The sequence below is a fragment of the Thamnophis elegans genome, chromosome 12 (assembly GCF_009769535.1).
Source record: "Thamnophis elegans isolate rThaEle1 chromosome 12, rThaEle1.pri, whole genome shotgun sequence".
Classification (NCBI taxonomy): domain Eukaryota; kingdom Metazoa; phylum Chordata; class Lepidosauria; order Squamata; family Colubridae; genus Thamnophis; species Thamnophis elegans.
In genome coordinates this window covers 47725627-47742277 of record NC_045552.1, presented here as the reverse complement: position 1 = coordinate 47742277, position 16651 = coordinate 47725627, and the positions used below count along the sequence as shown (strand labels likewise).

Here is a 16651-nt window from a genome sequence, read left to right as displayed (position 1 = left end):
CATGTATGGTCTCTGGGAGGTCGGGGGGAGGGAAGGGAGGTGGGGATCTAGGGGGAGGGGGGAGGGGGGAAACATAATATGTGTTAAACTTTAAGGTACATGATTGCACTTGTATACTGTGGCTTTTTAATTTTAGTGTTAAAACAGAACAAACCGAATATATTGGAAGGTAATAGAAGTATACCGAAGGGAGGAGCTGAGTGAAAGAAGGAGGAGGGTGGAGAGAGTGAGAGAGAGGAGGAGGAGAAGGAAGGGAGGGAATGGATTAAGAGAGGGAGTGATAGGGTTAGGGTTAGATAGAGGGGGAGGGGAAGTAGGCGTAGAGGGGTATGTGAGAAGGAAGAATGAAAGTTGGAGGGGGTTGAAAGAGGGTGTATGGTGGGTCAAGGTGGTATACTCGGTTTGTATTGTAGGGGGCACTTTCTATATAAGTGAGGGTTGTGGTTATTACTCAATGTTATATGCCCTGGTTATGCACAGTAAACATGTGATTGTATAGAATGAAATGGAAATAAAAATATTATGCAAAAAAATATATATATAAATCTTTCCATTCCCCATCATCCAGTCACAGCTAAAGAAGCGTCTTAGATGAGAAGCGAAACTTCTTCGAAGGAAACCAAAAAATCCAGTTGCCTCCTGGAAAAGCACCTTTGGGACAACCATGACTTGGGTGACTGAGAATCTCTATAGATTCACCTTTAGCATAATATAAACTTCTTTTTTGACCAATGTAACACACAATTATTACTATTGCTACGGCAAAAAAAATATATCCCCAAGCAAGACTTTGCAACAAGGAAAATGCAGGATCAATCCATACACAATCCTTGGTGCTCTCCTAGCTTACTTGTTTTCTTGGAGATGTTTCGTGACTGAAACAATCTGATGAAGTTCCCTAGTTTGGGTCATAAAACTTCTACAAGAAAATAGTCAAGCTCAAAGAGCGCCAAGGACTCCTCATATATTCCTCCTTTATTAAATTCAAATATACCTAAGCACATAAATACGTGTGCATAGTTGAGCTTTTGCTTTATGTGGATAGCCAAAGTAGATAATCACTCAGACTCAATATCCATTTTCATTTCATTCATTTCATTTATTAAATTTATAGGCCACCCAATCCTGGAGGACTCCGGGCGGCTAACAACGAAAGAAGAAAAAAGAAAAGCAAAATAAGTAAAAAAAATAGATTAAAATTCACAACACACATACGTTCTAAGCGGGGCTGGACCTTAACACTAAGGTCAACAGCCCCAGGCCTGCCGGAACAGCCAGGTTTTAACGGCTTTCCTGAAGGCCATGAGAGTGGGTAAGGTCCGGACCTCTGGGGGTAGCTGATTCCACAGTGCCTGTGTCACAAGCAGGTTTGAGTTTGAGTTTGAGTTTGAAGTTTATTTATATGCCGCCCTTTTCCCTGGGGGGACTCAGGGCGGCTCACAACCCAAGGGGGAGGGGGAGACAAACTTTTAACATATAAGACAATACATAATTAAAAAACACAACATTCATACCATTCAGGCGGGTTACAGTCTTAGCCCCAGGCCTGACGGGATAGCCAGATTCTGAGGGCTGTGCGGAAGGTCTGGAGGGTGGTGAGGGTACGAATCTCCACGGGGAGATCGTTCCATAGGGTCGGAGCTGCCACCGAGAAGGCTCTCCTCCGCGTAGTTGCCAGTCGGCATTGACCGGCAGATGGAACTCGGAGGAGGCCTAATCGGTGAGATCTAATAGGTCGCGTGGAGGTAATCAGCAGTAGGCGGTCTCTCAAGTACCCAGATCCACTACCATGTAGGGCTTTATGGGTGACAAGTAGCACCTTGAAGCGCACCCAGAGATCGACAGGTAGCCAGTGCAGCTCGCGGAGGATAGGTGTTATGTGGGTGAAGCGAGGTGCACCCACAATCGCTCGCGCGGCCGCATTCTGGACTAGCTGAAGTCGCCGAATACTCTTCAAGGGCAGCCCCATGTAGAGCAATGATTGTGTATGCTTTGTTATTTCTCTGCAAACTGACCTCCCCCCCCCCCCCAAAAAAAGAGAGACCTATATAATGTGGAATAATGTATAGATTGGAGCCAATGCACATTCCACCCACAACACACACTGAAAGAAAAGCCAAGTCTTTCTGTTTTCACAAGCTTGACAAGCCGAGAGAAAAATAAGAGTCAAAAACTCCTGGGGTAGCGTTTAACGTTTACTATTTCCGCCCTTCCACCATGATTATGTGATATCCAAACTTGGTTTTAACTGGGGGATCAGTGTACACCGGTTTGTCCATGCTGCTGACGGGCAAAGCAAACGCTGCCTCCTGGAAGGGCCCCACCATGGAGCCTCTAGTCATCCAGCCCAGATCTCCCTGGAAAACAAGCACAAGGGAATGATGCAAAGGGCTGCGAAAATGGCCTATTCCACCCTATGTAAATTCATCCGCTAGAGAATATTCTATATATACGTGCATTAATCCTGCATTTCAGTTCTTATAGTTAAGGAACTTTGGAAACCTAATTTGGGGCAGAAACAAGAGATTAGTCATGCAGGGGACGCGGTGGCTCAGTGGCGAAGATGCTGAGATTGTCAATCAGAAAGTTTGGCAGTTTGAATCCCTAGTGCCCTGTAACCGAGTGAGCCCCCATTACTTGTCCCAGCTTCTGCCAACCTAGCAGTTGAAAAGCAGGTGAAAAAATGCAAGTAGGAAAATAGGGACCACTTTGTTGGGAAGGTAACAGCGTTCCGTGCGCCTTTGGCATTTAGTCACACCGGCCACATGACCAGGGAGACATCTTCGGACAGCGCTAGCTCTTCGGCTTTGAAAAGGAGATGAGCACTGCCCCCTAAAGTCGGGAACGACTAGCACATATGTGTAAGGGGAACCTTTACCTTTACCTCGTCATGCAACTGGAGAAAACACTTTATTCGCCTTAAGAATTCTGCAAACGTTCTTGCTTTAGTTTGGAGAAACAAAAGAACTTACCCCTTGCCTGGCTTTATCTTCACTATACTGCGCAGCGACCTCACTGAAACGTACTCCAGCTTTGATTTTCTCCAAGGCTTCCAGAGCTCTGCTGTGTTTCTCACAAAGAATATGCCTCACCTAAAAATAAAAAACAACAAACCAACCCACAACTGAGATTAGATACATATAAAGAGGTCATTCCACATTTAGCTTAAGAGTACTGGAAAGCTGACAGATCGGGTTTGAGACCTGTGTCCCACGAATGGGGTGAGCTTCTGTTTCTTGCCTCAGCTCCTGCCCATCTAACAGTTCGAAAGCACGCAAATGCGAGTAGATAAGTAGGTACCACTTTGGTGGGAAGGTAACAGAGTTCCATGTGGCTTTGGTGTAGTGCCATGCTGGCCACATTTGCACGAAAATTGCCTTCAGACAACAGTGGCTCCTTCGGCCAAGAAATGGACTCTAGTACTGTGCCCTAGAGTCAGACACGACTGACAAGGAAATGTTGCATTTGCCTTTTACTCCTACAGTTATCTTCCTCAGTACTTGGTAAGCCAAGACACAGTACCATTCACCTCTCACTGGCTAATTTTTGAAAGTTTCTAGTGCAGTTTCCCAATTTATGACTAGTTGACTAAGGAAGGTGAGAGGCGAAGAAGCAAGACATTTTAATCCAGGATAATTGATTTCTAATTGTCAAAGAGTGAAAGCAGATAGTCTAAGATTCACATTTTGGTCTTTTTCAGATAAAGAGATCGAGTAGCAAACAATAAGAGGTTTGCATTAGCAGAGCTTTATTTGCCAGTAGCAAATTTAGTGATTTTTCTCTTATCCCAAAGTATTGTTCAGTTATTGTTTATATTTTATTATACATACATACATACATACATACATATATACACACACATACATACATACTCTGTTTCCCCAAAAATAAGCCCTCCCCGAAAATATTGCAACACAGCAGCAGCCATAAGGTGACCACACTGGCTGCCTCCTGCATCTCAAAAATAATAAGACCTCCCTGAAAATAAGGCCAAGTGCTTATTTCGGGGGGGGGGGGGGGAATAAGACCCTGTCTTATTTTCGGGGAAACACGGTACATACATACACAAACACATATATGCATATATATATACTGCGAATTATCCTAAAAATACAAGTTCCGTGTAGTTATAAAAGAAGAAACAGACATTGCGATCTCCAAGACTTAAAATATTAAAACTACCATTAAAGTAATATCGCACACGCAATGGACAAATTGCTTAATGATGTATAAAGGCAGATCTCTCTTTAATAGTGGTTTTTACACTCTGATGATGTTAGCAGAGGCTAATGAAAGCTGTGGGCAATATATTTTAAGTTCTGGAGATAGCAATGTCTGTTTCTTCTTGTATACATATATACATGTGTTGTGGCCCAGCCGGAGCCATTGGAGCTGTAAACAGACTCCGATAGTGAGGGGCTCTATGAGTCGGTTCTGGAAGATGTGGAGGACCCTGGACAGGGTTCAGACTCCGAGCAGGGACCAAAGAGGCTGGTTGGTCACCAGGAGGCGCCTGAGGCATGGAGCAGCGGTGAAAGCCAAAGGGAGTGTGCCATGACATCAGGCCCTGGAGCAGTGGTGAAGACGTCAGGCCTTGGAGCAGTGGGGAGGAGTTAAGGGAGTTGGTCCCGGAGGCCAGGCAAAGGCGGGCAGATAAGCGACGACAGCAACTACACAGATACAGAAGATAATTGGACCCAGGTGGTTGTAATTAGGCTCCTCCCAAGAGAGAATATAAGGAGAGACTTTGGGAAGAGGCTGTTTGCAGGATTCAACTAATATACCAACACTGGAGAAGCTCTAGTATGTATTTTTTATCTTGAAAGTCTGGATTGCTGCCAAGGTCTTTTCGGTGTATTAATTTACTATGAATAAATTGTCTAGCAGTAATCTTGTCTTGGAGTGCTCGGCATATGGAGGGGGGGGGGGTCAGAACATACATGTGTACATATATACATATGTATATATACTCCTTCCTCAGGTACAAAGAAATCTGAATGATTCTGAACTAGTCCTTCTCTTTCAGCCCTGGAAAGAATATCATGACAAACCATTTCTGAAAAAGTCCTGCTCAGAAAACTTGCAGGGAGTTGTCTATATCACTGCCAGAAGTCAAGACTGATTTGAAGAACACTCAAGTCTAATATCTCTAATTTTATTTACTGAAAGTAAACATATCAACACATTCAGGATATTGGGCATTGAAGCGGGGGAAGGGCAAATCCAGGTCTCTGCCACTTTCGTTCTGAATTTTTCCCCACTCTGAAATATTTTTGGCTTTGAGATAATGACGCCTCATTCTATTCTCACACTCTGTCCGTGCCTGGAATTGCATCCTCAGATGCCATCTCAAACAGGGCGATCAGAAGACCTACCTTCACGGAACTGCCTCCTCCTTTTGGCCCCTGAGCTTTCTTGTCCGCTGTGTCACTGCCAGAAGATGCTCCTCCTTTAAAGACATAAGAATGGAAAGCAACAGTGAATCGGTGTGGAGAGCTCACCTGGTTGCACCTCCATTCACTGAATCGGATGGGCAGGGCTGGACTGAATGTTTTGGGTGCATCTGAGGTCCAGGCTATCATGCCTCACCTGGTAGAATCAGACAGCAAGCAGGAAAATGTTTGGTTGCAAGCTTGGTTGCAAACGTTTCCTCCCCATTCGAGGAGACATTTTCAGTGCACTTTGGATCGTACAACGTAACTACCAACCCAGGCTACTAACATTCAAAGACACTTCAAGCAGGAAAATGTTAGAATGTGTTGGAAGGAAAATCCAGCTGGTTCAGTTCCAAGCCGTGAGGAAGGCACTGGAAATAAAATGGAGACTGGAGGCCGATTGGAAAGAAGGTCCATTTATTGATGAAGCAGAACCACCAACCACATGTGATTCTGGTAAAGCTGACAAAATGGGAGTTGAGAGTGAGTGGCTTTTTATACCTTCTGGATTCCTATGGGCCATGTAGGGGTTCATGCCTGGCTCTAGAGGCAAAAGGGGAAATGCAAATCCTAGGTGTTTCTCTGAGCTAATTGTTTTTGTTCATTGCTTATCTGAGTTTCTGTCTTGACCCAGTCTTTCTGAAATCTGCATTTCTAAAAGCTGGCCTCCTGAGTTTCTGTTTGGGTCAGAGAAACTGGGGCTGCTTTACGCCTCTCTTAAGAGCATGTCTCTCCATTTCTCCCTTTGGGGAAATATAATATTCTGCTTCTTTTTAACATTTCCCCAAATGTTTCATTCTTGACCATGGGGGGGGGGGGGCAGAGGTGGGTTCCTACCAGTTCGCACCTATTCGGTAGAACTGGTTCGTCAAATCTACCGAACCGGTTAGAAGAGGTTCCCCCAGTGGACCCGGAAAGCAGGCCACACCTACAGAAGAGGTCCCAAATTTTTTTGAAACCCACCACTGGTCCTTGGATATGATTATTCTACACTATCATGCTCGTATTTATAAAACTCAGTGCCTCTGTGAAAGGTAAGGATGACTACTGCGTTTGTGGTACAATCAGAACATTGCGTGTGTTGAAGTTGTTTTAACGCAAACCAAAGATGCCTTTTAAAAAACAAGTTTACATCATATTCTTATGCATGCCAGTGCTGTGTGTGCGGTAATTTAAGGTGGTTCTGACAAGTGTCGTTGGCATCTTTATATCTGGTCACATGGGCGGCAAGCCACTCCGATCTGGTCACATGGGTGTCAAGCCACTCCCACAAAGGAGGCCACACCCACGGAGTAGGTTCGAACAATTTTTGAAACCCACCACTGGGGGGGAGGCACCCTTCCCACAATACATACCCCACACACCGTGCCCATAAGGACCAATTTCACTTAGCATCCAGCCTAAAAAGGAAATTTTAGGATTGAATAGGAATAGGAATAGAATAGAATTCTTTATTGGCCAAGTGTGATTGGACACACAAGGAATTTGTCTTTGGTGCAAATGCTCTCAGTGTACATAAGAAAAATAAAACAGAATACATTCATCAAGAATCATAAGGTGCAACACTTAATGATAGTCATGGGATACAAATAAGCAATCAAATCATACTGGGGAACTATCAATATAAATCGTAAGGATACAAGCAACAACGTTACAGTCATACAGTCATAAGTGGGAGGAGATGGGGGGATAGGAACAGATTGGTGACAGAGGAAAAAAGCTATTTTGTAAATTTTTGTGAATTTCCTATTTTATGATTCACACACAAACCCCTCATTTCGTGAATTTTTGGCTGGTGGGAGGATGGAAGCCCTGCACATCCTGCTTACGCCTCTCATTCTATGCTACCCACAAGGTTCAAAAGCGACGCATTTGTCACAGCTAAACCGGTCGAGCCCCCTTTTTCCAGGCATATGCAAGAACTACAATTCCCAGAATTCCTTGCCCGGCCACCTTAAGGCTAGATCGTTTCATGCTGGCCGAGCAGAACTGGCCGGCTCCTCTCCCAGTGGGACTGGGAAGAAGAAACTGGGAGAGAAGAAATCGGAAGGCCCGGTCCCAGTTCTCACCTTTTGCCGCTTTGCCGCCGCCTTTCCCTTTCGGAGGCATCTTTATGGGTCCTTCCTGTCTTTCTACAGCATGTAGAGTCGCTTCCCTGTGACGTCACCGCACGCGACTGTAAGAAGCAAGGTCCCCCCCCCCCGGCGCAACCGCCCTGGGAAGTGCCTGCAGGCATATATTTATAATTTATATATATACTGTATAATATCTATATATATATATAATATTCCAATGGACAATCCCTCATTACAGAGCTCTTTCTCTTTTCTTCTCCTAGAAAGGAGTTGCTGTTGTCCAATTCAGATGTGGAACACTGGGGGTGTTATTTTTTATAAATATACTAGTTAATATTTTAATATACTTAAATATTAATATTTTCATATTTTTAAAAAAAATACTTTTCCAAGCTTTTGGGGAAGTGAACATGCCTCAGAAGCTAAGTTTGGAATTTTTGTAGGAAGATCAAACACTTGCTATTTTAATATCTTTCCGTTCATTTTAAAGAGATTGATCTGGATTTTTTGTTTTTGTTCTGATCTCTCCAAAATGTTCCCTGTAGTGTCCACGCTTGACTCCAAATTCAACAAGTTTGAAACCTTCACTCTTTTGACACTGACTCCACGCACAATACTTTTTTTGTTGCAATGTTGCAGAAATTTCTGCTTCTAAATATTGAGCATTTCCATATTATGAAACAATGTGAGAGGCCAGAAAATAAATGTCTCCAATGCCATTATTGAATGTTTTATTGTATTGTATTTTCTTTTAGCTGCTCTCAGTGGTAAAAACATTAAACAGAGGCCTGAGTATGTCATGTTCAAAGAAATTATTAAAATGCTTTTAGCCAACATGAGTTGTAAAAAGTATCAAAGATCCAAAGAATAGGGTCAGTAGTTCCCTCCCAAAGTTGTGCATGACAGTCCTTTGAAAAAAGGCTTGTTTGGATAATGATCAAATAAACAAAACGTCCACAATCTTACAGTCCTTAAAAACTGACCCCCAATTTTCTTGATGCAGTTCAAGGACTGGCTTTCCCAAAAAGGAAATGTATCTATGCGTACTGCAAATATTGCACATTCTATTAAGAGTTCAAAGGATTCCTGGCTTCCTGTTCAGGTTATAGTCTTCAATCCTTCAAAACCACAAAATTTCCATCTCTTCTCGAGGCTCGCTCCCACCCCGTTCATTTCTTGTTTGAAAGTATGCTGGAGTCGTGTCATGAGGTTTTCCACTTCCGTAGCACAAATCTACAAAAAAAAAGAGAGAGAAGCAACATGTCATTAAAACTAACAAACTGGGATAACCCCTCGACATTTGGGGTGGTAAAACTGCCATCAAAATCCCCTGGTTTAAGTTGATTGCCACGTCTCAATAAATTACTTTTCCTTTTGCCTTTTTAAGAACATCTTCAGATCTTTACAGAATGGCACTAGCTGATGAAAAGTAGTCCATCTCTGTTGTAACCGTAGGGCAACGGTTCCCAACCTTGATAACTTTAAGATTTTTGAACTTCAGAGTGATGTAAGGAGATACAAGATCCCAAGGGAGAAGCATGGGAGATTTATCAAAAAGTCAATAAAAACTGAAATTCCAAAAAGGGCAAGAGAAGATGAATACATATAGAATACTTCTTAATATGGTGGCTATTTCATCAAGGGTTAGAAAAAAGAAGTAGAAAGTAGAAATTGGATAGTCTTATGCATACTGATATATAATACAATATATTGTAATCACTATGTAAACATAAATGTTAGAAGTTGAAAGATTATGATTTTCTATATCTAAATAGCATTATTATTGTTATTAGTATTGTGGATAAAGTACATTGACCCACACAATACACTATATTTTTTATAATGTATTTCTGTAAGCCGCCCGGAGTTCTTCGGGATTGGGCGGCCTATAAATTTATTAAATACTAAATACTTAATACTGTCCACTAAGCACTTACGGATGTTTATTTAAAGTACTTTAAATAAAATTCTCTCTCTCTCATTCCCTCTCTCTCTCTCTCTCTCTCTCTCTCTCTCTCTCTCTCTCTCCCTCCCTCCCTCCCTCTCTTTGTAACAGGTCCACTGCATCCTCAATTACTCAGAGTCTGAATTCACACATATTGTCTTAGCATACCACTGAACAAACTTCAATCACAGGAGTTCACATTATGCTAAGCCAAAAACTGTGTCTTATGAAGGACAATGTTTAGGTCTGCTTGTCACATCAAGTTATGTTTTTGAGCATGGCCTACTGGAATAAACCAGGCATTAAAGGAAGTGATAAACCATCAATCCCAAAGATTTAGATCGCACAAAATAAAAAATAAAAAAGTAACATTACTTACTTAGGATGAGGTGCAAACTCAGTCCATAGAAGTTCAGGCACACAATTTGCATTACAGGAAAGTCCTCAATTTTTAAGTTTGTTTAGTGACTGTTCAAAGTTACAACAGCACTGAAAACAGTAACTAATGACCAATTTTCACACAACTGTGGCAGCATGCTCAAGTCACGTGATCAAAATTCAGAAGCTTGGCAACTAGTTCATATTTACGACGGTTGCGGTGTCCCAGGGTCATGTGATACCCTTTTGCAAACTTCTGACAAGCCAAGTCAAAGGTTCATTTAACAACCGCGTCACTAACGTAACAACTGCTGCAATTCACTTAACAACTGTGGCAAGAAAGATTGTAAAATGGGGCAAAACTCACTTAACAAATGCCTCACTTAGTAACATAAATTTTGGGCTCATCTGTAGTCGTAAGTCGAGGACTACCTGTACTTGGCTCAAGATGAACCACTCCAAGGAAAAGAAGCAGTCTAAAAGTAGAGAAGACTCTTTGGGTAGCAAAAGCCGAGGTGGTGCAGTGGTTAAATGCAGCACTGCAGGCTACTTCAGCTGACTGCAGTTCTGCAGTTCGGCTGTTCAAATCTCACCGGCTCAGGGTTGACTCAGCCTTCCATTCTTCCGAGGTGGGTAAAATGAGGACCCGGATTGTTGTTGGGGGCAATATGCTGACTCTGTAAACCGCTTAGAGAGGGCTGAAAGCCCTATGAAGCGGTATATAAGTCTAACTGCTATTGCTATTGCTAAAAGCTTGAGAGGCATTTAAAGGTGGCCAACTTCCACCTGGACATGTTTCCATATGAATGTACCTACCTTACTGTCCAGGCGCTGAAGGTAAGAACAGATGTATTCGATGCTTGCCCCAAAAGGATGAACATGCAGAAAAGTTGAGATGATCCCTAAAAAAATATTGGGAAAGGTGTGTTACTCTCAAGAGATGGGGGATGCCAGCACAGAACACACCTTAATTTCCTCCAAGAGCTGCTGTGCATTTTGGAATGCAAAGCAGGACCCCACAGAATTGAAGAGTAATCAACATATCGCCCAAGATTTGTCTCTTAACAACAAGTTGATTTTTTAATTGTGCTCTGCAGACATTGGAATAACTATACTGCCACAGTCGTTTAAGCAGGAAAGGTTGTGATCAAAAGCCATTCTGTGCATGGAACAGCCTATTTTAAGACGACCGAGGCCAGGAATGAAACATGAGCAACCTGTTCCAGGTTGTTCCAACCATAGGTGGAACAAAATGGGGTTCAGATTAAAAGATTAACATAGTTGGAAGGGACCTTCTAAATTATCTAATCCCGTGATGACAAACCAATGGCTCACATGCCCAAAGTGGCACATGAAGCCGTTTTGCCCAGCATGCGCAGCTTGCCTGTTTGTCTTCCAGGTTTCTGGTGCACATGTGCACAGGACAATCAGTTGTCCTTCGTGCACACAGCCGTGCCAAAAACCAGTGTGTTCATACACACCAGAACCCAAAGGTTTGGTTTTTCAGGAGCGCAATCCCCTCACACGTGTGGCAGTGCAGAAAACAGGCCTGCGCATGTGGGTCGGCCAGCTGATCGTTGGGCATGCATGTGCACCAGAATCCGGAAGTTCGACTTGTCCAGAGCGCAGCCCTGACAAGTGTGCATGCATGCACACAACATTTTCGCGCAACCTTTTTAGCACTTGGTGCCAAAAAGGTTCCCCATCACTGATCTAGTCCAACTTCACCTAAGCGGTAGACTCTGCCGACCCCATTTTTACAGAGGGCAGTCCAGTCTCTTCTTGAAAGCTTCCAGTGATGAAGCTCCCACAACTTCCGAAGGCAACTTCTGTTCCATTGACTGATTGTCCTCACTGTCAGAAAACGTCTCCTTATTTCCCTGTTGAATCTCTCCCTGTTCAGTTTCCATCCATGATTCCTTGTCTGGCCTTCGGGTGCCTTGGAAAATAGCGTGACCCCCTCCTCTCTGTGGCAGCCCCTCAAATATTGGAAGACTGCTCTCATGTCTCCCCTGGTCCTTCTCTTCACTAGATTAGCCATGCCCAGTTCCTGCAACTGTTCATCATAGGTTTTAGCCTCCAGTCCTCTAATCCTCTTGGTTGCTCTTCTCTGCACTCTTTCTAGAGTCTCAGCATCTTTCTTATAGTGTGGTGAACAAAACTGGATGCAGTATTCTAGGTGTGGTTACACAGGCTTTGCTTTCAGGATTTGTTTGGTTGGATTCAGACCCAAAGAGGAATGGCCCAGCTCCACAGGAAACCCAGGAAATCTCTCTTAGATAGTGTGTGGACCTCTCGGAGCTAACTAAATGGTGCCTTATGCAAGGCAGCTTCCGATGGTCCTAATTTAAATTTAAACATCAAAGATCCTGCAGCTCAGAAATCCTTACCCACTAGTAAAGCTTCCCTCTCCAATCTTAAAGGGTTGCAGTGAAGTCCTTTTTCAAGCAGTCTTTTCTTCTCTGGACTCTTTGAGCAAATGCTTGACAAGTCACTGCCCTAAAAGGAATTAAGGGCACCAACAAAAGAGTTTCTGTCTACAGTCAACATCCAGATAAGCAGGGATTAACACCAGACAAACCACCAAACAGAAACAGTATCCCATTGAAGGAATTACTAAGCAGAAAACCACACCCCCAGCAATACAAGCAGGGCAAGCTACTGTATATAAACAGGGAGCAAACTCCATTCTCAGTAACACTGATGATGTTGCCTAGTTGGGTAATGAAATGTCTGCAAGCAAACAATCAAGCTCAGGGAGAAACAAGGACCCCACAGAATTGAAGAGTAATCAACATATCGCCCAAGATGTGTTAAGTATATTGATATGGAAGCATAAATATCATCAACATAGAATGGAGTTTGCTCAGAAGCTGAAATACACCAGTGAGAGGAAGAGTGGGAAACAGAGGAGAGAAGAAAGATAGGAAGAGAGGGATAGGAGAGAGGGTAAGGGGGGAAGATGAGGATAAGGAGAAGTGGAATGAAGAGAGAGGAGAAGGAGAAAGGAAGGGGAAGTAGAGTAGAAAAGGATGATGGAGGGAAGAAAGGAGGTAGGAGAAAGGTAGAAGAAAGAAGTGTATGGAGAGCAGAAGAGCTAATAATGGGTTTTTATTTTTCTGGGCGTTGATGACAAGAGGAACTGATGTAATTACTACTTAATACAATAGGATATTGGCTATGTAATAGTATACATGTGATTATATGTTATGAAAATGGAAAATAAAAAAAGTATATTCAACATATCGGCCAAGATTTGTCTCTTAACAACACATTGATTTTTTAATTGTGCTCTGCAGACATTGGAATAACTATACTGCCACAGTCGTTTAATTTAAATGACATTACTTAAAAGGCAGGCTGAGGGGAAGAAGCAACTTCATATTTTACTCCCAGTTGAAATTCTCATTCTATCTCACACAGAACAACAAATAAATATATCAGGTGCAATGGAATTGCAATGCAAAGAGCAAGTGTGGTAAGTACTATCATGGATAATGTTCAGGAGATAACTTACTACTTCATCGTTAGCTTCCGTTGAGTCTTTCTCTCTCTCACATCCAGCTGGCACTTCTTGCTGCATTCAGTTGGAAAAAGGGAACGTTATAATCGCTGGAATGAATAGTTCTTCATGCAAGATCCTTCTGCCTTCCTGATGATTCAAATAGCCATAGCTTTGCTGCTAAGTTTAATAAGGAATTTGCCAGTACGTTAACTTGGTAATTCAAGGTACAAAGCTAGCAGAGCTGCTGATCTTTTTCAAAGTACAAATATGCAGGGACCCGCTCCGTAATTATACTAGTAGTGACTTGATTGCTTTGGATTTTCCTTTTTGTAATGTTTGTAATTGTTTTCATTTTATTTCAATTCTGTTTGCCACCCAGAGTTCCTTGTTGAGATAGGCAGCTAAGAAGCATTGTATAAAAAGGCAGGATGCTATAAAAAGCAACGTTGCTCTTCTAAGGCAAAAACAAGATTTATTTCTTCATATGGAGAACATCCAAATTCCCCAGTGGAAATACAAAACATCAATTAAAATATTGTAACTGACAGGCACCTAAGTGTTGCTGTACTCAAATAATCAGACATATGAAATGTCTGCATTTATCCAAACTGAAATTTCCTTGGTACAGAATCTAAACCTGTTGGTATGCATTTTATTTTATTTTATTTATTTTATTTTCTTCCTTTCCTTCCATTCTTTCCTTTCCTCCCTCCCTTCCTTTCTGTATACTTCCTTCGTGTTTTCCTTTCCTTCCTTCCTTCCTTCCTCCCCTTTCCTTCCTTTCCTTTCTTTTCTTTCTGTCTTTTCTTTCTCTTTCTTTCTTTCTTCTTTTTCTTTCTTTCTTACACCTACTTCTCAGAATACATTGTCAAGTTCCACGTGTTTGATTTCTGAACTGTTACTGCTCATATATTGAAAATCAGATGCTGTGAACCCTCGGTGGAATAGAAGTGAACATTGCAAAATTATTTGTTGTGAGCAAAACTGTATAATGGTCTATTTTAAAGCTCCATCAGCAACACTACCAATCCCTCACACCAATCTATGACAACCTCCTATCCTGAAAAATCAGAGAAGCCCACTGTCCAAAGATTGATATGGAAAATGTATCCTGTAAGATTGTAATGGCTAGCTGGGGAATTCTGGCAGTTGAAGTCCACTTATTTTAAAATTGCCACAGTCGAGAAACAGCTCATCATTAGCTAAGAACAATTTGTACCTTTTCCTTGAGTCTCTCAAGCAATTTGTCAAGCTGTAATTTTTCTTCTTTCGCTTTTTCCAATTCAGCTTCTCTTCTTTCATAGTCCTCCTGCAGTTTGTGGAGATGCTAGAAGGGAGGAAGGAAATGCAGTGTAGCAATGTGCTACTTACGGCACTACTACACCATGTAGTAATTGAAGACAATCCCAACCCAAACAATGCAAAAGTTACATAATGCAGGAATAAACAGAACAAAGGCCGAGCTTAGGTCTAGAGATGTTTACATCTACAGCCCCATCTTGGCAAGACTTGAGTCTCCTTTTCCCATTTCTTGTGTTTGATTTTATTTAAACTACCTGATAACCCAGCGCTGCCTGGGTATTTATTTATCCCAACCTTCCTTCCATAAATGTCGCCGCAATTTCAAATGTTGGATTTTCCCCCTTACCTTGTGGAGTACTGTGAAGCCGGTACCATGGCAACTCCACTGCCCTGTACAGTAGAAGCCATTTTAAGGCACAGCAAGCTCTATCTTAACAGAACACACACACACCGAGGGGAGTTAGGAGTGTCTTACCACCACAGTATTTGTCTCCAGAGAGTAAGTCATCTGTGTACCAAGTTTGGTTGAAATTGCTCGAGGCGTTCCAGAGTTATGCACGTGCGCGCACACCAGAGGTGGGTTCCTACCAGTTCGCACCTATTCGGTAGAACCGGTTCGTCAAATCTACCGAACCGGTTAGAAGAGGTTCCACCAGTGGACCCGGAAAGCAGGCCACACCTACAGAAGAGGTTCCAAAAAGTTTTGAAACCCACCACTGGTCCTTGGATATGATTATTCTACACTATCATCCTCATATTTATAAAACTCAGTGCCTCTGTGAAAGGTAAGGATGACTACTGCGTTTGTGGTGCAATCAGAACATTGCGTGTGTTGAAGTTGTTTTAACGCAAACCAAAGATGCCTTTTAAAAAACAAGTTTACACCATATTCTTATGCAGGCCAGTGCTGTGTGTGAAGTAATTTAAGGTGGTTCTGACAAGTGTCGTCGGCATCTTCATATCCGGTCACGTGGGCGGCAAGCCACTCCCATCCGGTCACATGGGTGGAAAGCCACTCCCACAAAGGAGGCCACACCCATAGAGTAGGTTCGAACAATTTTTGAAACCCACCACTGGTGCACGCACACACACACACACACACACACACACACACACACATATTTATATAGAGAGATTATCTTCTTTTTTGATGAAGAATTGGGGAGAACTCAAACGTCTGCCTACTGCAGTCTGCCATCTGAATCTGTCCTAAAAAAAAGGCAGATCCCAGCTGTACCTTTTATTTGGGAAAGAAGGTTTCCCCATAAATTACAGCTAACCCTGGACTTACGATCACAATTAACTCCAACATTTTTGTGGACTAAGCAAGACAGTTGTTAAATGAATTCTGCCCCATTGTACGACCTTTCTTGCTACAGTTGTTCAGTGAATCACTGCAGTGGATAATGTTAGTAACACAGGCTGTCCCGAAGGTGTTTTTTTTCCCCCAAGAGGCAATTGGACTTTCGGCTTTTTCTTTGAAGATGTTTCGCTTCTCATCCAAGAAGCTTCTTTAGCTCATCAGCTTAGTAACACACATGTTTCGTGATTCTGGTTTCCCCCACTGACTCTGCTTGACAAAAGGTCGTAAAAGGGGATCACATGACACACACACACACACCCGGGACACTGCAACCATAAATAAACAGGAGTCAGTTGTCAAGGGCCTGAATTTTCATCCCATAACCGTAGGGTTGTGGCAATGGCTGCAATGTGAAAAACGGTCATGCCACTTTTTCTAAGTGTTGTTGTAACTTTGAATGGTCACTAAATGGACTGTTGTAAGTCAAGGACTACCTGTACAAGTCTCCCAGGAGAGAAGCTTGGGCTCCAAGGACAGGAAGGAGAGGAACCATTTGAGTCGCGGTGGCGCAGTGGCTAGAGTGCAACACTGCAGGCTACTTCAGCTGACTTCTAGCTACAGTTCAGCAGTTCAAATCTCACCAGGCTCAAGGTTGACTCAGCCTTCCGTCCTTCCGAGGTGGGTAAAATGAGGACCCAGATTGTTGGG

General features: G+C 42.7%; 2 protein-coding genes across 2 annotated transcripts in view; both read right to left on the bottom strand.

Annotated features, from left to right (window-relative positions):
* Window positions 1-2182: 2182 nt before the first annotated feature.
* PIN4 (peptidylprolyl cis/trans isomerase, NIMA-interacting 4) lies at window positions 2183-7596 on the bottom strand. Its single transcript, XM_032228132.1, has 4 exons — window positions 7505-7596; window positions 5376-5449; window positions 2973-3092; window positions 2183-2357 (listed from the first exon to the last, which is right to left on the bottom strand). The coding sequence occupies exons 1-4, from the start codon at window positions 7542-7544 to the stop codon at window positions 2199-2201; spliced, it is 393 nt and encodes a 130-aa protein (XP_032084023.1). The 5' UTR covers window positions 7545-7596; the 3' UTR covers window positions 2183-2198.
* Window positions 7597-8224: 628 nt separating this feature from the next.
* Window positions 8225-16651, bottom strand: part of ENOX2 (ecto-NOX disulfide-thiol exchanger 2) — a 28004-nt gene continuing 19577 nt past the window's right edge. The window contains 5 exon segments of the mRNA XM_032228326.1: window positions 8225-8743; window positions 10650-10735; window positions 12224-12332; window positions 13351-13410; window positions 14558-14665. Coding sequence (XP_032084217.1) covers window positions 8609-8743; window positions 10650-10735; window positions 12224-12332; window positions 13351-13410; window positions 14558-14665 — 498 coding nt within the window. The 3' untranslated portion in view covers window positions 8225-8608.

What these genes read in the sequence shown, in the direction of transcription:
- PIN4 (XM_032228132.1), bottom strand. Translation starts at nt 7,544, where the DNA reads ATGCCTCCGAAAGGGAAAGGCGGCGGCAAAGCGGCAAAAG. An exon ending in GAGGAGGCAGTTCCGTGAAG is followed by an intron (nt 3,093 to 5,375) that starts GTAGGTCTTCTG and finishes TTTTATTTTTAG; the next exon opens with GTGAGGCATATTCTTTGTGA. An exon ending in AAGATAAAGCCAGGCAAGGG is followed by an intron (nt 2,358 to 2,972) that starts GTAAGTTCTTTT and finishes CTTGTTTTCCAG; the next exon opens with GGAGATCTGGGCTGGATGAC.